This window comes from Melozone crissalis, unplaced genomic scaffold, assembly GCF_028551555.1.
Source record: "Melozone crissalis strain CALT ecotype California unplaced genomic scaffold, PUWL_Pcris_2 ptg000034l_1, whole genome shotgun sequence".
Classification (NCBI taxonomy): Eukaryota; Metazoa; Chordata; class Aves; order Passeriformes; family Passerellidae; genus Melozone; species Melozone crissalis.
In genome coordinates this window covers 8620238-8644839 of record NW_026535812.1, presented here as the reverse complement: position 1 = coordinate 8644839, position 24602 = coordinate 8620238, and the positions used below count along the sequence as shown (strand labels likewise).

At 41.7% G+C, this 24602-nt stretch overlaps 1 protein-coding gene across 1 annotated transcript in view; it reads left to right on the top strand.

Moving 5' to 3' along the window:
* The window catches only part of EPHA4 (EPH receptor A4), a 104317-nt gene that overhangs the window by 56674 nt on the left and 23041 nt on the right, over nt 1-24602 (top strand). Inside the window, exons 6-8 of the mRNA XM_054282268.1 lie at nt 19970-20094; nt 21254-21413; nt 23288-23399. Of these exons, the coding sequence (XP_054138243.1) occupies nt 19970-20094; nt 21254-21413; nt 23288-23399 (397 nt within the window). The remainder of the gene's footprint in view (nt 1-19969; nt 20095-21253; nt 21414-23287; nt 23400-24602) is intronic.

Below are 24602 nucleotides of genomic sequence, written 5' to 3'. Positions count from 1 at the left end.
AGCAATGCCCTTCCTGTCTCTGCTGCCTGTTTTTTAGGAAAGCTGTGATTTCCATTACATTTAGCACTAGCAAATGAATGAGAGGAGCCCTAAGATGTGTAACTGGGTCAAACCCTTATTTTCTGGTGATTTATATGGATACTTTAAATGCTTCAGAGGCAGGGAGAGAGGAGGGTTTGGGTGCTGTGTCTGTGCTGCAGCACGCGGGCAGGACGCTGGCAGGCATTCTGCAGAAGCACACCAGCAAAGCTGCCCTGATCCCCCCTGGCCCCCCAGCAGCTCTGCTGTCACACCCTGTACAGGGACACAAGGATGTCCTTGGTGTCTGCAGAGGGCAAAATACATGCCTGGGGAGCACAGGGTTGTGCTCCTGCCCTCCTTGAAAAAGGGCTATGTAAGATTCAATGAGTGGAACGAGTGGGCGCCCGCTCGCCTGCCTGCTCGCTCTCCTCTCCTGGAAAGTCAATTAGATTCTGTCCCCTTGTTAAATAAATACTTCCTTAACCTGCTGCTGACAATGTTTCGATTGATCAGAGCTGGCATTGCTGTAGAAATCCTATATGAGCTTTCAACTTCATGCTGACTGATTTTTGCCTTTCATTCATCTGGGAGAGCGAAATACTATTTCTGTGTCTACGAGATTATTGCAGATACCCTGGGCAGCTCTGCTTTTTTAGTACCCCATGCTTGACCTAGTAAGGGCAAAGGCTGCAGCAGCAGATTGCTGTTTTGTTTTGATGCTAATTTGTTTGATCTTTTTCTTTAATTCCGTGAAAACATTTCTTAGTTTGCGGCCAGCTCTGGTTTAACGCACAGGGTTCCAGTTGACTTTTTAATTTAATGCACAAAATTATATACATTTGAATATGACACTCTTCTAAATGCTAATGAGATCTCCGGACTGTCAGACTGGCTACAAGACCGTCAAACCTGTTATCTGATGGCTCAGAGTGCTGATTGCCTTCAGGTCCCACAGATGTAGCAGGCATTCAGCACCTCGGAGCGTAGCTCACAGGGTATCATTTATTACGGGGCTTATGGTGTATGAGACAGTATTGATATTGCATATTTTGATAGGACCAGACCATATAAATATTTTGAATTCTGTTTCCTAGTAGGTGTGTGTGAAAAATAGGTAGGCATAGTCTGAATGTGCAGATTTGAGCTGTAGTCCAGGGCATGTCAGTATTACCAGTGAGAGATACATTCAATTTTGCAGTGACAGTTACAAGCGAAATTGTCAAGTCCGTGCTGAAGCGCCTTTGAAAATCTGGTCCAGTGTTTTTTGTTCTTCATATACAGTTGACAGCATCCCTTTTAAATTATGATTCAAAAATTCAAACCACCACTTTGCCTAGTGAAAAGAAGACTAATAGAGAGCAGGGGCTATTAGGGAGTCTTGGGAGAAAGCCGTGGGAGAGTGCTGTCATACGCTCTACGAAAAGAGAAGGTTGAGAACAGCAGCAGGGACAGTGTTTTTGTGCTGTGAATGCCTAGCAAAGAGAGTATTTCTGACTGATTTTGGCATGTGTAAGGATTAGTGGATGCATATATGCATGAATAAGTGAGCGGGATCCATCTACCGTGTGAAAATTCTACCATCTTATGCTTTTATATGCAAACCAAAATCTGATTGAATATGCAAATAAGAATTGATTTTGTTTATTATCCATGAGTAGTATTCTTCCCATCAGGAAATTTGTATTTTTGCCAACGTTTCCAATTTTGAGACATGCCCAGTTTATCAAATGCGTCAGAGGGACAGAGAAAATTATACTGGTATAAATGAAAATTAACTCCAAGGTGCACTGTTCTCCTGTTCTTCATACAACTTTGTGGTTTCTGCTACATAGAAGATCTAAATAGAAATGTGTGGCCTAAACCTACAGATCCCAGCTGAGACAAATAGCCTTACATATGCAAATTGTCCCATTGATTTTGGTGAAACTGCTTGCTTGAGTAAAGGTTTGTAAAGTTAGACCCTTGGGTTTTACACATACTCATCTGTTTAATCATTGTAAATGTGTGTCTGGGGTGCATTAAAATCCTTGTGCCACTAATTTTCTTTCACTATATTTCATTATAAAGAAATCATGTCATGATGGTGCGCTGCCACAGGCTTGGTTTTCATCTTGCACCTTTCTTACACTAATGTAAAGCTGCCTTGGTTTCTTTAAGGCAACTCTAAATTCAGATTAGAGCCAAGCGCCTCCCTTAATAACATTTCTAATAAAATGCTGTTTTGCTAATAAAAATGAAGCCACCACCAACAAAAATTTTTAAATTTCTTCATTGATTGTGCTCTCTATGCTTGTGCTTGATAGGAAAAAAATAATGTTGTCAGTATGGGGAGTTTTTAATAATTCTTTACATATGAGCAGTGCTTTTGAGTTGTCTTCTGGAGAATTTGCTAGAAGTTTTTGCAGGAGGTGCATCTCTGAGTTAAATTCAGTAAAAATGATGCGTATGCAAGAGACCAGAGAATTCTTCCTTATAGCAACTTCACCTTTCAAATTTTCTTCAGTATAATGTGAAGAAAATAGGCAGGAATTTTCCAAGCAGTTTTTGATCAGTGAGGATCAGGAATCTGGGTGTCTGTGTGTTTGCCTGCCATGGTTCCAGCCCCTGTGGAAGGTGTGCATTTGGAGACAGGCAGCAAACAATGAGAAATCACTTGTGGTATATTCAGCACAAAATTGATGGAATGCATTGCAGTGACATAAAAGGTGCAGTTGAAAAGCACAGGTGGGTTTTTGTTTACTTTTGTCGTTTTACTCCTGAGGTAATGAAATGAGGCAGTTTGCTTTCCACTCTTCATTTAGAAACTCTCTTTTCAGTTTCCAATACTATAGAAAAGTGTTTAAATGAGAATAAAATTTGCCATTCACAGTAGGATCAAAAATAGTTTGAAAAAGTATTTTTCTGCTTCTTTGGAAAAGGTATTGGTTATTATAGCTTGCTTATTTTTCCAAAAAAAGCTAAATTTCAGGCTTTGAAGCAAGTAAAAATTTCTATCTCCTAGTTAAATACTTCAGTGTTGTGACTTTTTAAGAATTTTGAATTAATTCAGCTCATTGTTCTGCATGTTTAGTATAATTTTTTTTTTTTGAGCTGGGAACCATTACTCTTTTCCCCTATGAGATGAAAAAAATATAGAAAAAGCAAGGATGGAACACTGAGTGGCTGAAACTTGAAGCCAATGTCCTCAGCACAATGAATACGGCAAGTGCTGATATTGGGGGTCTCACCACTGGCAGTGGTGGCTTTTGGGCTTTCAGTTTTTAATGAAATTAAATCAGCACTTTGCCCATCTTTAAAAATTTGTGAAATGATTTGTGGAAGAGATGCAGGCGAGCAATTCTCATGGGATGCTGCTAGGAGAAGCTAATTTCAATGAGGAACTCTCTCAGGCTGTTGACTGAGTAGCTCAGAAATCTCTGGGCTTCTTGGTTGTTTTTTTTTTTTTTTTCCTGGTAAGGTTAATGCTGCGAAGCTGTTCAAAATTAAAAGAAAAGCTCCCAATAAAGAGATTGTGTTCACAGCACGCAGGAAGCTTGTGTGGTTTTCTTTTGAAGATGCAGTGAACAGTTTATATTTTTATTAAGGATTAGAGAGCTGAGCTGTTTGTGTCTCCAGCCTGAGAGGCAGGTTCCCTGCTCAGTCCCCCTCTGGGGGCAGTGCCACAGGGACAAGGTTTTTGCATGGATGCTGAAGGCATTCACAAGGCAGGGGAGTGGTGTGGGGGGCAGAGCCTACACTGGCTTAAATGAGATTTAAAATCCAAACTTATTTTCCTGCCTGCTTGGCTCTCTTTGTTTTGTTTGCATTTTGTGAGGGATGGGTGTCCTGCTCTCTCCTTTGCTTGTAGGAGTTGAAGCAGTTGATATTTCTGAATAAACAAAGTGCCTGGTGATTTGTTACCTTGTTAGGTTACCTTGGGCTCTGTGTTTCCTTAAGTGGATCAGCAGAGCTGGATGGATGCAGGATGTGCCAATTAGGATGAAAATACAGTGTATATAAATAAACTCACTTCTTCTCCCCTTGCATCACGCTGGATGTTTTCAAGCTGCCTGTGCTCAGGATCAAGAAATGATCTTTCTGGAGAATATCTTGGGCTCTCTGTCCTGGTTTTCTTGCTGCTGTTGTCAGTGCTCTGCCCAGCCCCTGTGTGTGTGCAGTCCTTTCCAGGCAGGAGCTAAAATGGGTCACAGTGCCACCAGGATTTCAGCACCCCCAAAAAGATCCATGGGAATTGAGTATTCTTCTGGGACAGGCTGCACTTGTGGTGAGCTCAAAATACTGACTTTCAGGGCAAGGAAGGGAAATGTCAGCTGTTACTCAGTTTTATTTAGCCTTTAGGTTTGTTTGTTGTTTATGTTCTTAATTCCTTTAAAGGGAAAAAAAAAGGAAAAAAATTAAAAGGAAAAAAGGAAAAATTAAAAGGAAAAAAACCCTCAAACCTGAAAGATCCCAGTCCTTTGAGGATGATGGTATTTTAAGTCAGAAATGGCAGGGGTAAGGAGGAAAGAATTGGGAATTATGACTCATAAGTTCTACTGGACTTTTTGGTTGGGGAATATATATTCCCATTTTACATTTTGGTCGGTCTTCTTTGAAAGCCCACATTTCCTTTCAAATGCTGATTAGCATTCCTCACGTGTTGTACAGAGCAGCACAGAAAATGCATATAAGGTCTTACATTATGCCAGTGTGGTTTAGCCTGTGCTGAGCTACATTTGCAGTCAGTAAAAATTCATGGACATACATTGCCCTTGGTCAGTGTGCGCTCCTCGTGTCAAAAAAATAATAGTTGCTCAGGCAGATCAAAAGCAATGCATGCCAAGGCCAGGAAAGCTAAGGATTTTAGTATTTTCTTTTCAATGCACTATTTTCCTGGGTATTTATAACTTATCTATAAAGAATTGCTCTGTAGTGAAACATCAAAAGACATTGTTAAGTAGATTTCAGTCACAGAGCTTTCTTTAGGTGACTGCATGAACACCCTTAAACTACTGCTGGAAAATAAAATTAACTGTTACTCTGAAGGCTGATCAATCCATCTGATTCTCTAAGCTCCCTTATGTTCTTTGAGTATAATCCTGGTTTCAATACAAGTGATAGTAAATAATTTTTGTTTGCTGAGAGTGAACATAACATTTTTTGATTTTATGTGTGGTGATATTTATGTGCATATTAAGAATCTTATCGATAGGGAGGTGCTGAAGTAAGTTAATTTTGATTTTAAAAATTGCAAGGTCTGTAGTCTTCAGACTGCTAGTTTTATGCTCAGCTCTTGCAAAAAATGTTCCTTTTTTAATGCAGTCCTGGTGAAGAGCTGTTTATTGTTGTGTTGAAACATAATTTTTGAAGGGCTGTATAACCCCAAGGAAGACTTCATCTTCAAATAGCTGGCAAAGGAGCCCTGTGTATGTGAAGACAGAATTCATCATGCACTCGTGTCACAGTTTCACAGACCCTATGAAATAGTGTAAGCTGGCAAAATCCGTCATTTTCTGTGCTGGCATCCCCCTTCCCTGGTGCCTGTGAGGCTGTGGGGATGTTCATGTACACATCAGCTCTCCAGCCCAGCCCTGCTGAGTTCCTGGGGGCGATGTGGGGATGGGGCTGTGCTGTGGGGGTTTGTGGAGGGCAGGATTGAGGTGCTGGGCCAGGCTGTTCCTCAGGAGTCTCTGCACCTCTGGAGGGTGTTGAGGTGACATCCAGCTCGATGGCCCACCTGGGAGAGGTGCAGGAGGGTGAGTGAGTTTGTGTCACTGCCCAACAGAGGAGCGAGGGGCGCTCCAGATGTGGGCACAGCTGGTCTGCCTGTAGCCTTCACAGGCATCCAAGAGTCAATTTAGTTCTTTATTTTTATTCTAAGTACTTGCTACCAGCACAGTCCCACCCTTTCCAGTTACTTGTTCCCTGCAGCCAAAGGATACAAATAGCCTGTTCCAGTGGTCCTTTTTCAGGCACACAAACCCGTGAGGAAACTCATGCACGTAGCTGGGTGTGTATAAACAGTCACAGCACCCTGGCCACCCAGTTCCCAACAAACCTGATTTAAAATAATCTCTTGGCAAACATCTGGATGTGTGCCATCTGTCCAGAGCATGGGAAGTGTGTGTGATACTACTGGCTGCATTCTTTTTTCTGTACAATGTCAGGGTAATGGGAAAACGGAGCTGCAAAGGAGTGTTCTTACTTTGCTTTAAGGTGTTTGTAATAAGGATGATAGACCAGCAAATTATTCCCCAAATGGAGCTGTGTCAAGCCTGAATTCAGTAGGAAAGAAAATCAAAACTAGTAAGCATGGACTTGGAAAAGGGGTGATCCATAAGCATGACATTCTGAGTGATTTCTTACAGCATCTTGCAGAATTCCAGGATAATTATATGCAACTTTCTCATTTCAAATCTAGATTGGTGGGGTTTCTAAGGCTTCATGTTTTTCTACTAGACATGAGCAGTGATCCCCGCTGCAGATTGTTCAAGCAGGAGGGCTGGGACAAGCTGCCTGCTGTTGTTGGGTTTTATGTGCCCTGGTCAGTGAGGTGACCTGCCAGCACGTGCAGGACAGCCTTTGCTTCACCTGCCTGTTCTTCCCCTGCTTTGGCTTTCAAAGGGATTTGTGTTTTGGCTTTGGACATCTGAAGATTTACATTGAATGAGCTACTGCAAAGACTCCTGCAGCAAACCCAATGGTGTATTTTGGGAAACCACAGATCTTTCAAATATTAATGCAGTGGGAGATCCAGAAAGAAAAGTGATCCTCGTGCTAGAAATTTGGGAATTGTGTGGAATTGAACAGTGGAGGGGATACTTTTGAATGGGCAAATTTTGGCATTGAGCATGAGATTTCTCAGGGACTTGAAGATGTCATGTGTTGACTGCTTCAGGTTTCTTGTGCTGCACGTTTAATTACGTGTGTAAGTTTAAGTGTCTGAGTAAGGAGCTTCTCCAAGCTGGCAGATGCAAGTGGGAGTTTCTTCTTAACAACTCTGTGTTCTTGCAGAGGCTTTAACTGATGGTCTGTAATAAATGTGTAGTTGTAGGCATACGTGCTCCCGTCTTAAAAACAAAACTGGGAAAACTATTGTTGAGAAGGATTAAATTATTATTTTAAGGTAACTGCAGCATTCCACAAAAAAATAATAATTAAAATAACAACTGCCTACTTTCTGGCAAAGCTGTCTGCACCACCCATTTCCATGAATTTGTATTCAAGGTAGGGGATACAAGTCTTGGTCGGAAGGAAAAAAAAAGTGCTTTCTAAAGAGCCTTAGTAAATAACCAGCTTCAGGGTTCAGTGAACAGCTAAGACAAGCTGCATGTCAGACAGAGCCAAGATGTAATTGCAGCATTTAAATAAAACTTTAGTCATATTTTTTAAAGGATCTCATGGTTTGCTATGGAAAATGGAAGTTAGTTACACACCCTCCTAGGGAAAGAGATGCTTAATTTCAGCATTGGGTAGTGTTGATCATATTTAAGTCATAGAAATTTACTTCAAAGAGGAATAAAATTCTGGTCTCAGTGATGTTGGTACAGATGAATAGTGACCAAACTGACAGAGATGGAGATGTGGTCCTGCAGCTTTTATTTGCCCTGGACTATTTAACTGTGTGCTCACTTTCCCTGGCAGCAAACTGACATTTCCCATTCATGGAGCTTGACAATCGGTGTGAGCGCTTCCCTTAAATAACTGGCACAAATATTTTTATATGGAAGCAGAATTTGCCCAAGAATATTTGTGGCTGCTAAATGTTTAGATGGGCTTCTGAATTCTCTAGTTGTTTTTGCAGCTGACTAAATAAATTGGAAAGCAGCCAGAGAGACAGCAGAGTCCAGTCGGTAGTTCAGCAACAATAAAAGGCCTCGGAGAACTTTATCAAAGCTTCCATTAACCCCCTGCTGATGTCCTCAAACAGGATTTTTTTGAGAGAGTAGAAACACAAAAGCTAGGCTGCACAACTGCCCCTGTGTGTCCATTCACAGTTTTTAAATCCACACAGTTACTAATTAAAATGCCATGCAGAGTAGCACAAATAAACATCACTAGTCCCCGAAGCCCAAAAGTTTCTGCATTGGCTCATAGTCTGGAGGGCAGGATGCTGAACTGACCCCAAAGGGTGGGTGAAGCAGCCCATTCTGGTCCAGATATTCTGTCCTTGTGAAATGTGTGTCAAGTCCATCCATATGCATGAAATCCCACTCCCAGAATGCCATCCCAAGGCAGCCCGTTATATTTTATTTATGTGTTGCGTAGCGCTGTGCTAAACCGTGAGGGCTAAATAGAGCTGTGGCATGCCTGCTGGCTCCCTATAATCATGTTTGCCAGCTTCTGGTGGACATCAAAATGCTGAGCACACGAGCGAATACTGCTTCTTTCATTGAGAAATGTCACTTCAGATTTAGCCCCACGTGTGAACTGGGGTGCAGGCAGCGCTTTATTATCGTGGCAGGGCTCCAGTGGGCTTCCCCTCCCCAACAAAGTGGGAGCCTCTCTCTGCATCCACTTGAAGGATTTCATGGCATCTCCTTAGATTAAGGTAATCCGTCTTCATTACTAAATTCAAGAACCAGAGCCCCAGAACTTGGAGTGCACTCTGAGAATGGATTCAGGGTCCCTGAAAATTGTGGTTTGGAAACTGCTAATAACAAAAGTTGACCGTGGGTTTGTATTTACTTTTTAAAATGCAGTCAAAAGAGGTGTAGGAAACTCAAGCATTTGTATTTTATTCCTGTGGTCATTTGTATTTCACACCATCCCTTATGGAAAAATCCTACTGTTAATTTGAAAGGAAATGATAGCTTTTGTCTCAGCCTTCTGAACTGTTCCTGCAGAGTTTATTAGGACTTTTATCCCTGCTATCGAATTCTATCACCTAGTCTTAAAAAGACAATTGACTGATGCTGATTTTTTTATTAAATTCTTCTACTGCTCCATAAAATATCTTTGGTTTTGTCTGTATTAAAATCCATTGAAAATATCCATGGATTATTACAGTCAGAAAAATCCTCAAACTGTAATGTGCTTTGAATATAAATGTCTTACAATTCCACAGATTACCAAAGGCTAGAAGGAAAGCACTGAAATTTTTAATTAGCTTTTTATTATTTTTAATTTTCTATGTTGCCGTTAAGTGGTCTTATCGAGACATAATAGAACAAGACAGTTTTGACTGAGCAAAATAGGAAAGTATAGTGGGCTGGAAGAGGTGTCTGGTATATGAATTGAGTTTTGTGTGCTGTCCCATTTATTTTAGCAAACAAATCAAGGCGTGATCTGGAGACAACCCGCTACAAGGGCTCCCTGGGAAGATTGTGCTTGTCTCGGTAACAGACTGCGTTCTTTAAATCTGTCCTCTGAATCAGCCCCAATTTATCTTCCCAGCATAAAAGGGAATGCAGATGGAGTAGCCACAGCCTCCCTTATAGTTTATCAGGATATTGTGCATGCACATAAATAAGGCAGAAAGTGACTGGAATGTGTAAGTGGCTGGGTGTTAAATCCTGTGTTTTCCAAGCTCGCTGGGCACTCAGGGATGGAGCAGCCAAGGGAGGAGCTGCAGGGGTTTGTGGCTCTCCAGACAGGGGGTGCAGGCCCAGTGGTGCCCTTGCAGGAGGTCAGTCAGTGTCATCCTGTCTGCTGGAATATGGGTCTGGAAATGAAGGTCCAAACTCAGGATACTGAGTCTGACTGCTGCACAAGTTATTGTTTTCGTGGGCTTTTATTTGCCCAGACTGTAGCTCAGTATTCTTCCAGGACATAAATCTGGCTGGTCTTTGTACAGGTCAACATCCTCATAACCTCACAAGGTTAATTTTTTTTCAAATCTTTATTTATTTATTTTTTAGTATTGAAATTTTTCAGACTTTGTAATTGCACTCGCATTGCACAGGAAACCAATTATTCTTTGGAGTGTTTTACACTGAGGCAATCACCTTTAATATTTAATTGCTGATTCCACTTGGGGTTTTTCCAATTGACACAATTTTAAAACAAATAATGCACTGGTTTTCAGTATCCAGCATAAAACCAAAATAATGAAACCCCTTTATAAGTTTAATTATGTGCCACCTATGATGTAATTGGCTACTGACATCATGAACTAAGATTTTAATTTTAAGGTTTATGTGTTTCAGGAAGCTTAGGACTCTTCCCCAGTTTGTACCTCATCACTTTTTTTTTTTTAATGAATGGCAAACATAGGTAATTTTGCTTCTTGTAGCAACACTGTGTGCAGAGTTTTTTCTCTCTCATTGGGTCTATTAATGATTTTTAATTTCCTGAACAAATCTGCCCGTTGTGGGTGAAGGAAAGGGGATTTAATTCAGTTCCAGTGAAAGGACCTGGTGGGAGAACTCCAAGTGTGAGTTAAGTGTGCTGTAGTCTGATTCTCTGTGGTACTTTCCAACAGCACAGAGTATCTTTGTTCCCTGGAGAAGAGACACTTTGGTGGGGGAGTATATCAGAGTGTTTTGGAGCATCCTGCAAGAATGAGGATCTCAAGTGCTGTCAGAGCAGTGTTCTTCACAAAGTGCTGCTAACCTGAGCCCAGAAAACCCAAACCTTGATTCAATCACAAGCATTTCTCAGCAGCACAGAGATGGTATCATGTCAAATCCACCTAACCTTTGTACAGAAGGTACTTCACTGGAGTTCCAGCTGAATGCTCTGAATATCAGCTGTAATTAAAATGTATCGCTTGTTCAGCTGAAATGTAAATACATAAATGCAAACCTTCTGCACCAGCCTCTTCTGTGTGATGGAGCTGAAACTAAATATGGCTGATGTTCCTTACCTTTGGTGGCTTTGAAATAATTTATGCACTCAAGTTATAAGATTTGAATTGTGATTCTTGTTGAGTGAATCCTGGTTTTGGATTCTGTTGGGTGCTGCAGGCTCAGGAGGGCATGGCTCAGGCCCAGCCTGCAGTGGCTCTTGGAGCTGTGGATCACAGTGAGAGTAAAATGTTTATAATTTTATTACTTTTTTTTCCTCCAAGAATTTTGCCATTTTTGACTTTAGATGATTGATCCAAGAAACCCAAATGGCAAAGTCTAAGTCTCTGCTATTAAGGCAGCACTTCAGAAACCAGGATGAGGCAATGTAGCCAAATCTATTTATTAAAATAGCGAATGCTGCTTTAGCAGAATGAGTCATGCCATTTATTTATTTATTTATTTTGTTTAGAAGACACTTCAGTATTTCCAAAGCATCTAAGTGGCAAATAGGGCAGAGGCTTCTGTTTGTCTGGATTTTAAAAAGGCTTTTAAGCAGCACTTTTTACAAAATCTAATATTCTTAATGCTGAAGATAAGTGACAAAGGACGTTACTTAGCACATGTATATACATCATCTAGACATCCTTGTTTCAAGTAAATAAGAAGTAACTGTGTGAGAACCAGGGAGAGCAACGATAGGAGATGCCTTGGGTGCCAAATCAACACATTTTCCCCATAATGGATTAAGCTTTATGCCATAACTGTTGGGGTAACCACATGCTCAGGTGACTTGGTGATAAGTATAAGAAAGGACCAGGGAGCAGAAATGAGGCTTTCTGTTAACAGATACAGACAAGGGGCATCAGGTGAGAGCTGCCCTATGCCCTGTGAGACAAAGAGCTGCCCCTTTGGGCTATTACAACAGCAGAGTCAGTATTCTTATGTTCTATGGATTATTGAAACGCTGTTGTAAGAGGTTTGAAAGCTGTGCACAACAAGTTGTTTGCAGGGCACAGATACAGTCAGTTATTTCATTGGTTCTGTGCAATTTGGGAACAGCTCTTCCCTTCTTGTGTGTTGACTCATGATGTGTGTGCAAACGTGTCTTAACTGTGGGCAGGAGGATGGCACAGTGAAGGAGGAGCAGCTGGATGGTTGTTTGACTTGAGGAAGGGCTTAGAGAATGGGAGAGGGGTCTCATTTCAGGGTAACTGGTGTTTCTTTAAAGATAGCTTTGATTTCCTGGCGGAAGGTGCTGAGGGGAGTGGAGTTTGTTTAGAAAAGGCAGCTCAGCAGATCCTCCTCCTGTGCAAGGGTGAAAGACAGGCTATTTCTGGGCAGGAATTAACTCTGGTGGCTACTTCTGGCTACCTGGGAGGGACAGCAGGGCATGTGGGTGAGGCAGAGCTGCCCTGAGGGAAAGATGCTAAGTGGAGCATTTTGCTCCAGACTACTTATTTTGAGCTGTTGGGGAATGCTCCATTTCCAACTTTATTATCTCCTTTAATAGCTAGGGGATATGGTCTCTAATTCCTCCTTTCAGCTCCCCCAGAGCCACTGTCCTCAGGGGGGCTGTACATTGTGTCATAGCATCAGGGGTTTCTGGTGGTCTGTGCTTGCTTGGACCAGCATCTGAGAAGTAAGAGGATGATTCCAGCACGTCCTGGAATGTCCCACCCAAATTCAGGTCCTGGGGTCCCTAAGTGTCACATCTAAGTGTGACAGCTCTGGATCACAGCAGTCTCTCTTTGTCTGGACTGCCTGGCCTATTTTTCCTGCTTCTCTCAAGCCAATATAATGCAGTGGAGCATCAGTGTTGGCTTCTTTAGGCTACAAAATTTATTGCTGTTTATACTGGGTCAGATTCCAGGCTCAACCAGAGGGAAGAGTAAGTGCAGCATGACTTGCTTTGTGACCAGCGGCTCCAAACCTGCTCGGGTCAGACAGCTGCTGACTAATTATCCATCTTAACAAATTACTTATAGCTCTAGAGTTTCTAGAGCAACTCACAGCTCAAACTATGTTCACCCTTCCATGTTAATCATTCCAGCATTTAGAAATGTTTTGGTGCTGGGGTTTTTAAGTGGTTGTGATGTTCAGATAGATTTTTATAAATTGCCTTCCAACTGAAAGGCTTGTTTTCCTGTTTGTTTTAAACTGGCATTGGTACATACAGGAAATACACAGTATTCTGCCATGTTTCTGTTGGCAACTATTAAGTTATCCTTGTCAGAACATGCCAACAAGATTTCTTAGCAAGCGAGCAGAAAGAAAACAAGCAGTTTTCAGATGAAACAGACCCCATGCTTGAGGTGTAATACAAATCTTTTGCTAAATGCTATGTAGATTCTATAATCTTTTGGTTTAAGGCAATCTTTGAGATTGTAGGTTGCAGATTCAGATCTTTGGAGTAATTCCAGACCTGCATTGCATAAGCTGACATCATTATTTGGCCTTCAAAATTGGAGGAGCCAGTACCTGAAAATAATGTATTGCTGTCAAGAGCTGGCCCTATTTGATCCCCAGAACGAGCCATCTCCTGGGCTTGCAAAAATCTTCTTCACCCTCCCTTCATTTCTGATGTAAACCACAGGGAACTCCGGTCACATCTCAATTCCTGTAATAGTTTTCAGCTAAATTAGAGGAGCTCTGGTATGTTGAAGTAGTCTGTGCTAAAAGTGACACAGAACTGGATGTGCAGCCCAGAAAATCCACAGGCTCGTTGTGGACGCTCAGCAGCCACTGCTAGTCGCCAAAAAATGAGGCTGGACTTAGGTAGTAAAAGTACAGCACTCTAATAATCCTCAACTACTACTATTTGTTGCTGCTGAGAGCCTGGGTTTTCCTTCAAGCTTTTGATTTGATGCAAGTCAGAGCCAGCTTTTGTGGTTTGGCAAGATTTGCAGCACAGGTTCTTTAGGGAGAGGCAAGAAATGAAAACTTTAAAACAGAGGAAATGTTTAAAACATAATAATACTGTGTTAACAGTCTTTGAAATCTCATTTTCTAGCCCCTTTCTTTACGAACACGTCATTACAAACAACTGATGTGAGCTTGTCCCTAGGTTTGAGGGCCTGTCACTTGTTTTCCTCAGAGGTCTGTGACTGGGTTGCAGAGCCTGGAAAGCAAGGGAAGATCCTTTGTGCCTGTTATTTTGGGATGAAAGTGTCCTGTGAGAATATCCTGTGGCCAAGCTGGTGCTTTCCCTCAGCAGTAAATGAAGGAGGGAAAGTTCAGCTCAGCAGCATCAGGGCTGGTTAAAGGGATTGGGAGAAGCAGGCCAAGCTCAGCTGTCACACTGCTTCTTCCTTCGCTGGCTGGGATTTTGGTGTGTGGGTGGATAACCTGGGGCACTTTACTCCACAGGAGGAGATTTAAAGCCTTTGCTTTAAACACTAAATGCGTGAAAATGCTGCCCTGAATGTTGGCTGTCTCACTCCCCAGGCTGGGAGGTGTTCCTCGCCGTCATCATTCCTGGGGGAAGGAGAGGCAGACGGTGGGAAGACAGAGGACTCGGGAATGTCTTGGGAAGCTTCCAGTGGCTTGCTTGAGCAATCAGGCCTCTGGATCCTTGTCCAAGTCCTAACCTGGCCCAATCATCGCTAGCACAAATGTTTGCTCCACTTTTACAGAGGGAATAATGAAAAAAGCCCCAAATATGCATGTGGTTAGTTTGTAAAGCGCAGAGGCAGCCCACAGACTCTGGCAGGTCCCTGGGAGAAGGCGTAGCTGTCATGCTGACAGTGAGGAATGGGAATGCCAGACTCCAGCTTGGCTCCTCAGACGTGCACAGACATCTAATCTGGGAGTGCACATCGCCTCACACGTGTGCAGGAGCCTTTGCTGTGTTATCCTGATGAGCATACATGCCTTGTACATATGTTTTGCATATGTTTGGAACTGTGGTCATGCTAAAATGTTTTCTGGTCCCAGTGAGGCCACATCTGGAGTGCTGTGTCCAGTTCTGGGATCCTCAGTACAAAAATGAAAAGGAGTGACTGGAGAGAGTGCAGTGGATGCCACAAAGATGATGAGGGGTCTGGAGGATCTCTCTTATGAGGAGAGACTGTGGGGTCTGGGCCTGGTTAGTCTGGAGGAGACTGAGGAGATCTCATTAATGCAATAATGAGATCTCAAAGGGGTGCCAAGAGCATGGTGCCAGGCTCTTTTCAGTGGTGCCCAGTGATGGGACAAGGAGCAAAGGCCATAAACTAAAACATAAGCAGTTCTTCAGCATGAGGGAGAACAGCACTGGAACAGCCACCCAGGGAGGTCATGGAGTCTCCCCTTCTGGAGACATTCCAAACCCATTTGGATTAATTTCTGTGTGACCTGCCCAGGTGACCCTGCCTTGGCAGGGGATTGAACTGGATGATCTCCAGAGGTCCCTTCCAACCCTAACAATGCTGGGATTCTATGAAAGAGAACTGCTTTCTTTTTAATTTATTCTGATAAATATGTTTTAGTTCTATGTAAAACTATGTAAATAGTTCTATGTAACTAAAGAGGGTTGGACATTTCTCTCTTCTCTAGATTTGAAGTCAGTGTGACAGCTAGTCAAATAAGATGCCCTCGTACATGAATGAAATGATCAGAATCTGGTCCAGAGCATGGACCTTTAGAAATTATTAAAATTGCATTTGATTCTTTGTGCTGTATATAATTTTCCTGCTGTGAGATTATTTACTAATATAATTTACAAAATCTCATGTAAACGCCGACAGTGTTACAAGGTAAATAGTCAAAGAGAAAACCTGAAATGTGCCAGGTTCCCTTAAATATGTTGTGTCCTAATCAAGAGAAGATTTTTTTAAATGAAAGACCTTTCATTTTCTTGCTTTGTTTTCTAAAAGGATTTTTCTTCAGTGTTAGATTCTCAGAAATATTTTCTTTTTTTTCTCTCTCTTTTTTTTAAGTAATTAATAATGGAGCAGGCTTTTAGTATCTACCCTGGAAGGTAAAAACCCTTAATCACAGTAACATCATTAGTGCTTTCAAGCATTTAATTTTGCTGCTTGACAAAGCGCATAGCCATTGATAAGAACAAATAAGTGTTGTGTGCAATTGAGGGAATAAAGAAAAGCATGAAAACCCCTAAGCTTCAAGTAATTAAATTTAAATATGTTATTTGAATTTAGCTGAGATAATGTACAAACTGTGGGTATATTTTTCAGTCAGTGAAAGACCCCTTGAGTAAACATGATCCATTTAAATTCAAATCATGGGGAGTGGAAAGTAAACCCCGCTGTGGGTAAGAAGGCATCTTCAATAAAACACTGGGCATTGTGTATCTTTGATATCTGAGTACTCATGTGCTGTAGTTTTATAAAGGGCTGTTTTCATTCATGGATGCCTACATGCCAGAGACTTTATTGCATCTATTTATTTCCTGTTTTTTTCCTCTTTCCATTCCCCCCCACCCCTCCTAATTTGAACCAGTAATGAAAAACTGACACTCTGCCTCTGCCATCCTTTAAAGTGTCTCAAAAGTGCTACAATTCAGCACTGGCTAGCCTTGGGACATGGCTTTATGGCATTTGGGTGAAGTTTTTGTAGTACATCTGTGCTCTTTCTCTCTCTGTAGGCCGCAAGCTCAGAGCTGAGGTAATAAAACTACTAGTAGGTGTTTAATGGCAGGTTATTGAGGAAGTAGATGAAAGAAAATTGCAACATTCACATCAGTAGGGAGCAGGGTTTTTAAGGGAGAGGAACTGCTGAGCTTTGAACTCAGGAAAGTTACACTTGGTGCTTTTGTTCAAGGGGAGACCCCTTTTGAGACACCAAAATACCTCATTTTGTGAAATGGGCTGTTCTGGTGAATTGGTGCTTGGTATGTGCAGTTTGTGCACGTGTGGCAGAAAGCTGGCTGTTGTAAGCAGTGATGATTGAGAAACAAGTCATTGCTTACTGCTCCTTTCCAAACATAAAGGAGCAGGGTGGAGGAAAGTGCAAAAGGTGAAGGAAAAAGTCATCTCCCACTCCCTTCCATAAGTTTCATGGGATCTTACTCTGAACACCTTAATTGTGAACTTTATTCTTTTTGGTCAAGCTGTCCTCAATGTGTTTTATGTAGGAATGTATGCATCTAATGAACAGTTAGCCCACGCACATAGGAGAGAGTATTCTGTCTTTTATTCTGCTTGTGATCAAAGCATAATTTTACAACCTGTTACATGTTTATCTTCACATCATCCCCAAGAGGCAATTTAAAGGCAAAAGGCAGAAGAACAAAGAATGTAAATATTTTGCACAAGCTCACTCAGAAGGCTGTGTCTGCTGCCTGGAGTGCCATGTTGAGCTGGCAATGCTGACATATTCTTTGTCCTGGACAATATTGACCAGACTCTTGTGCCCTTTGGTAATACATGTGCAAGGAGAAACTGGTGTTCTTCCAGGAGTCCAATCTTTCAGGTCAGATGGTGGATCCTGAAAAATAAGGGGAAAAAGTAAACCTGATTTGTAGGGCTACTTGCAGAAATAAAAGGGAATTGGTAACTGAGGATTATATGCAGTGGGATAACTGTAGTACCTTGTGGGTACTGGTTCCAGCTCCTCAAGGTCTTCAGAGTTTCAGCTCACCATCCTATTGCACAGACCACTGTAGGTCTGTGCTGCAGGGATGGATGTCACTCCTGAAGAGCTTCTTGCAGTTCTGTAGTTGGACTTTGGCATTCTTAGGACTTCTGTATAGCTATGGAGAGGCAGGATGTGCAGGCAATACAAAGTTATGAACAAATGGCTCATCTGCAGAATCCAGGACAAAAGAAGATACTGAAAGTTAAGGAGGATGGATTTGCATATAAAGGGCAGGAAGGAAAAAATATGGCCATTCTTAAAAGTGTAAGGAGTAATGAAGGAATTGATGTACAGGTCCTTTTTGTGTCCTGGAAGGCAGGAGCATGTTGCTTATTCCATTATGGTGTAGTGCCTAAGATCAGCAGTCCATTTTTTGTGAGAAGTGAGAAAGCACTTGTTAAGCTATATAAAGCTGAGAGTCTTTCACTGGAAGGCTTAGTTAATATAAATTCTTCTGCTGCAAATAGCCATTTTACAGAGAAGAAATGTGTTTTCATACAGCGCTTACCAGCCCAATATTGAAGGACTCACTAAATTCCAATATAGATGCTTGCTGAAATGAAATGGCAAACCAAGGAGGTTAAAGAGAGGATAAAGGAAAGAAAGGGAACTTTCTCTCTACAGTTCTTGAGGTCAGAGCAGCATAAGTGATGGATTCTCAGTAAAAAGAATTGCTTGTCTGCCCTGCATGAGGCAGCTATTAACTAAGCAGATTTCTCTCTGCTTGGTTTATCAGTAATGGCGTGTGCGTGTGTGTTTTAGGGTAACAAATCTGATTTCTAATTTATTAGCTGAGCAGTATTCCTATTGCAGAGGGGAATTAAAAAAAGGTTTGATTCTCTCTTGAGGAAGTGTGAGGTTATTAAGCAGGTTTGCAGCCGTGCCACAGATATAATTTGATGGAGCACACCTGGATCCTCCCTGTTGGCTGTGTGTTTATAGTCTCCTCTGTCATTCAGTATTTGCCTTTGCCTGTGAGAGACAGACAAGGAAAAAAGAGATAAAGGTTTTGGAGGCATTTCTAACAGAGATGCCAAACTGTCAAATAGTAAATCGGGAAGCAGCTCCCTGATGGTTTCACATCAAGAGGAGACACCCTTTTGTGACTGCAGCATCTACCGGTTATTTTCACTTCCATCAGAACTGTCTGATATGGTCAAGTAGGTTTGAGGCTTTCAACATTCAATTTTCCTTTCATTTATAGTGACTGTTTTATTTATTTGCCTTTCTTGGTAGTTTTCAAGGATATCTCTTTCAAGGATACTTTTAACTTTATAACATTTTCATGGATCGTCATTCCAAAGTTAAAGGTAGAAAAGAAACAAAAAGAAAGGGAAGTGGGGGAAAAAGAGCAGCTACAGCATCAGGGGACAAAAGAAGAAATATATTCAATTTAGGAAGACCTCTAATCTCTGGTTATACAGGACAGCTTTGTTAGATAAGATTAAAAATTTCATGAATGTCCCTTTTTATCCCTGGAGACTCCACCATTTATACCAGCTATTGTCAGCATCAAAAGAGCTTGATAACAGCTGGCTAGAGATGTGACCACACAGCAACACAACAGCAAGGAAGGGGCAGCAGGGTTCATAAATCTTCAGAAAGCCCATTCCCCAGCACAGCCATGAATCTGCTGCTATCACAGGCAAAGGGAGAAGGCATTGTCCTCCAGCCAGTCAGAAACCTGAACTTCAGCATTAGCAGGGGCTCTTTGGGCAGTGCACGGTGCACAAAGAGATGTTTTCCATTATCTTCTTCATTGCAGCCTTTATTACTGACACAGACACAGTTAAAAGGGTCTTGGAGTTTAGCTTGTTGCTAGGTAGAGTATTTTCAAAAATGCTGCAGCCCTTACCCGTGGTGGTGCAATCCTGCTCTTTCTGTTCATGGCATCAGTGCAGCACCACGTGGGACAGGGTCAGGAGATGCCATTTTGGCACACACTGGACCAGTCTCTGGTATCTTTTGGCTGGGAAGGAGCTACCAAAGCCAGAATCTGGCCCTTGGCCATTTTCCAGGGTCTGCTCACAGATTTGGGTGTAAGCAGGGCAAGTTATTAGGCACAAATTGGCTCAGATAGTTGAAATACAAGTTTTCTGGTTTTAATGGGAGGGCCCAAATTCATATGAATTCAGCTTCACTCTGGCCTTACTAAATTCAGTGGCAATATTTTCTCAGCTTTAGAGAAAACAAGATTGGAACCTCAGGAACTTAATAGTTCCTTTGAAGTAAATAGCTAATGGAATAACATCAGTTAATTTTAGGAGATGGAAGAAGAGAGTGACTGTGGACCAAAATGACACAGGACAAAAATAAGAGATCCTTTTAGTACCACAGTCTCTTATGAAAGTTTTACTGAGCAGCATGAACATTTCTGTGCTTAGACAACTGTGTTGTTACTTCAAAACCCACTTATCTAGTACTGTCCAGCATCCAAACCCAATCTTTCTTAGAGATGATTAATTGTTGCTAGGTATTTTGGTAGAGAAAACAGGAAAAATCTTTAATGTTTCTAATTTCCCCTCACCCTTACCCCCCAAGAAAAACATGGTTTCTGAAAGTGCTCATGTTGTGAAAGTTCCAACTAAAAAATACATGTTCCTCATTAAAACTAAGTGATTGCTTATAATGTTTCTTTGTTTTTTGTTTTTTCCTCCTGGCAGCTCCATCCCCGATTGCATTGATCCAGGCTAAGGAGATAACAAGGCACAGTGTTGCCTTGGCTTGGCTAGAACCGGACAGGCCAAATGGAGTCATCCTGGAGTATGAGGTCAAATACTATGAAAAGGTACTGCTCAGAAATGGACAAGCCAGGAGTTCCCTTTGGGCTTGGGCACAGCTTTTTTATTTCATTCCACTGTGGTTTATTTCCTGATAGGATTCCATCATTTGAAACGAAATAGATTCAGTTTAATAAAATCCAATTAAGGATTTCATGCACTTGAATGGTTGCTTGAGAGAGTAAGATTCATAGGCTGTTCCTGCTGTACAGTATGAATTTATTTTGTTATTTCTTTCCTACCTAGAAACTGAGATTTTATAGCAATCACATTTATAATGAGAGTCAATAGTGTTGGGCAGAAGTGAGACATTAGCTTTCCTTCATAGACAGAAGTATAATAATGAAGTACATTACAGAGTCATAGTAATAAGATCTGTTTGCCGACAGCTTCTGCTTGGAGTGATAGCGTGGACTGGCTGGCTTTTAATAGGGAATAAGGAGAGAAAATTAGATTCTTCATACTTTCCAAGTTGAGGGAGATGTTATTCCTTCAAATAACTTCTCAAGTAGGGAATTATGAAAAGAGCTATTTTCTTTGAAGGGTCTCTGCAAAAATGAACAATTACCTGCTCTTGCTTGTGCGTGCTGTCTCTCACATGCACATGAATACTTCTAATTTTTTATTAAAAAAATTCACTTACTTGCTTTCCACATACATTAAAAGGCACTTGCTTTGCAGGGAAGCTAGATTATTACATTTTCTGATAGATTTTCCAGCCAAAAATAGAATGATTTTTAATAATGGACTTTCTGGAAGATATTTTCTAAGTCTTTTTTAAAATATTTTTATCCTTTTTTTATATGGCTTCTGGCTGGTAGGAAGAAAAGGAAAGTGCCAGCATGTGTGAGTAAAACGTGCTTGTTCATCAAGAGGATCCTATTTGAATGCTTGGCCGTTTTCCAAGGGTTTTCACTGTGTGACTTCTTAAATAATCAGTGATATATGAGCATCATGCGTACTGCCTCATCCTCCTTTTTTGGCTTGCTCAGAGCCCCGTGCAGCACACGGTGCATGGGGGATTGAGCAAGGCCAGCAGCAGGAGCCCTCAGGGTGTATTTTGAGAATTCCATTGCTGTTACTCATCTTTGATCAGACAGTTTTGGCAAGGCAGCGGGGTTCCAGGTTCACAGCTTCACTCCATCACGCGGTGCTCTGCCTTGGCAGGACCAGAACGAGCGCAGCTATCGCATCGTGAAAACGGCCTCCAGGAACACCGACATCAAAGGGCTCAACCCCCTGACCTCCTACGTGTTCCACGTCAGGGCCAGGACAGCAGCAGGCTATGGAGACTTCAGTGGGCCCTTCGAATTCACCACCAACACAGGTAAAGGCATCCCCACCCCGTCCCTCTGCTGCTGCTCCTACAGAGAGTGCTGATACAATGGGCTGTGTGCGGGGAGTTTCATCTTGGATGCTTGTGTGATAGATGAGTAATGCCATGATTGACTCTCACAATTAATAGACAAATATCATGTATATAGGTTAAGAAAAGTTTTATACATTTGTAGTTATGTTGTACCCCCTGGTGTGGTTATCAAGGGACAGCTGGGAGGGCTGGCTTGTCACTATGGTGGCATCTGACCTCCAATCGGGATTTGAGGAAGATGTCTCCACCACTGGACAGCCAAGAAGGGGTTGATGGACAGAACTTTGGGAGGGGTTAAAGGGTTAAAAAGGGAAACCTCAATTGTGAGGGGTCTGAGCACATGGCAGGGAAAATCTTTTGCTCCTGGTGCCATAACCTTTCTTCTTTATTCAGTCTTCAGTTGTATTTTTGAGAAGGTTTAATAAACTTTCCTGAACTATGAAAAGTGAGTAGCTATTTCTCACACTTGGACTGTGGTGTGTGTGCTCTGAGATGATATTCCTGCATGGCCATATGGCTGTTGGTGATGGCATGATGCTGGCCCAAGACATCTATTTGTATATGCTACATTTTTGTATTTGCAGGGACCCCTGTGGCAGGGAGGAATGAATCTCACTCCATGTTCCCAGAGGGCTAATTTATTATTTTATGATACTATATTATATCAAAGAATACTAAAGGAAACTATACTAAAAAACACGGAAAGGATACTTACAGAATGCTAAAAAGATGACAATGAAAACTCCTGACTCTCTTCAGAGTCCTGACACAGCTTGGCCCCGACTGGCCAAAGAGTGAAAACAACTCACAGCAGAATCCAATGAAACAATCTCCAAACACATTCCGCATGTGAGCAAAACACAGGAGAAGCAAATGAGATAATAGTTTTCCTTTTCTCTGAGGCTTCTCAGCATCATAGGAGAAAAATCCTGGGCGAAGGGATTTTTCCAGAGAATGTGAATGCCATACTGTATTGTAGATTCTAGCAGTGACAGTGCTTCACTGTGATATAGGAAAACAGGCACCCCATAAACACTTGGAAGCCATTGATGCTTGAGAGATTTTGTTTTCTGAAAAGCAGACATTTGCATATTTCTGGAATATCTTATTTCAGGGAGAATAGAGCCCTGTTACTCCCCTTTACAAGCTATTGACACAGATCAGTCAGGTGTCCTACATCAGCTCCCGTACTTGCACTTTTCTTTAGACAGTTATATAAAGACAAGAATGTTCAAACTACGTTGTCAGTAAGGCTTTTCACTTTGCTCAAGGAAACATGCAGATTTAGCCCTCAAAATGTTTGCTTTTCAGTGGCAGAAAGGCACTGTGACCAAACCTATTTTATTTCGGACATAGAGGTCTCCTTAAATCAAGTTAAGGTCATGCCAGTTAGTGGCAATATCATTCAGGATGTTAACAACTGAAAACAATCCATCAGGAAGAGAGTAGACGTTTTAAAATTACTCTCTTACTCTGGAGTGATCATCTGGCCCCCCTGAAAGAAAAAGGAGGAGGAAAGAAGTGTGGAAAGTAATTAGAAAGGAAAAAAATTAGTCATTATACCCTCTGAGCAGCACTGGAGGGGAGAAGGAGAGGGAGTCCTTGTGCCTGGTGAACTGAAGTTCCCCAAATAATTATCAAACATCATGTCTTCAGCTCATTAGCAGTTGGAAAAATTGTGTCAAATGACTGTATAGTAAAGGCCTGAAAGTAGATATGAGTGCTACTCTAAACTGCCTTCATAAGCTAGAAGGCTCATTGAGCTCATTGAGTGCTACCTAGGTTGATTTTTTGAGGTTGTCTGACACAAATGCTCCCTTTTCTGTTTTCAGTTCCTTCCCCCATCATTGGCGATGGTACCAATCCCACAGTGCTTCTTGTTTCAGTGGCTGGCAGTGTTGTTCTAGTGGTCATTCTCATTGCAGCCTTTGTCATCAGCAGGAGGTAAGAACTTAAGCTTCTCTCTCCCTCTCTCTCTTTCATCAGGCAGCTTTTTGTCTCCTCCAAACAAAGCTAAATTCTTTGATTAGCATCATAAACAGTACATTTGCATTACAAGCCTTCTCCCGTGTAGCTTTGATCTTCTCGACGTTAGTACCAAGCAGCATGTGATGTAATGGCAATAGTTCCAGCTCTATTTGCCCTTCAAATGCAAAGCTGATTCCAATAACTGGCATTGAGAAGCAAGCCAGCTAGAGATTTGTGGTTAGTGTAATTTGAAGTTAAGTTTAATGGGTATGGGTACAGTAGTTTTTCTTGGACTGACTCCTGACAGACAGGGAATAAACAACGGCAGTTTTGTTAACTAAGCCATCAGAGTGCTATGCTGGTGATTTTTGTGCTAGTCTGTGAGTCTGTACTAGTCCTTCCTCTGTGAGGGGGTATGACTGTAAAATGGGAGCCACAGTCATTTAGCATCAGATGCAGTAACACAGCAGAACTGGATCGATGGGTATTTCATCAATGCAGCACCATAATCTTCACCAAATGCTTGTTCATTCTCCCAAATTCAACCCAGGCATCAGGAACAATCCTGTGAGTGGGAGGACAGTGTAGCAGAAACACAGTGTGAGTGTTTCTGTCTTCATCTTTGTGTTCAATCTCATTTAAAAAGATCAGCATGATCTTGCTTCAGTGTAATTTTGAGATAAAACTGCTTGTATCATTACTGCATCTGAAGCCTGGGATCTCAATGATGCACATGTTGTCAATCTCTGTTGGTCAGTTTAATGGCATCAGCTGCAAATGCACTCAAACTCCTCTTCATTTGCTCTCTTTAAATTGTCCTGGGGAGCAGTTAAGTGACCGTGATTGTAATATCTGGAAAGTAGACATGCATTGTGATCACTTTCTGTGGGTGTTCAACTCAAAGCCTCCGTGCTGGCAAGAGGAAAGAGGAGCAGAACATATGAAAATGTGGTGTGGAGAGACAGGTTTATTAAAAGCTATTGCAACAGAAAATAGCACCACTGAGCTTGATGACTTAATCTCCTCTTGCTTTTATTGATCACTTTATTATTTAAGGTAGGATTGATAGCAGGATACATTGGATTTCTAATTATGAGTCGCCACCTTGGAGAACTGAGCCTGTCGAGCTGCTTTGAGATGATTCCTTCCCCTTCTCCCCCCATAAAAAAATGTCTCTTC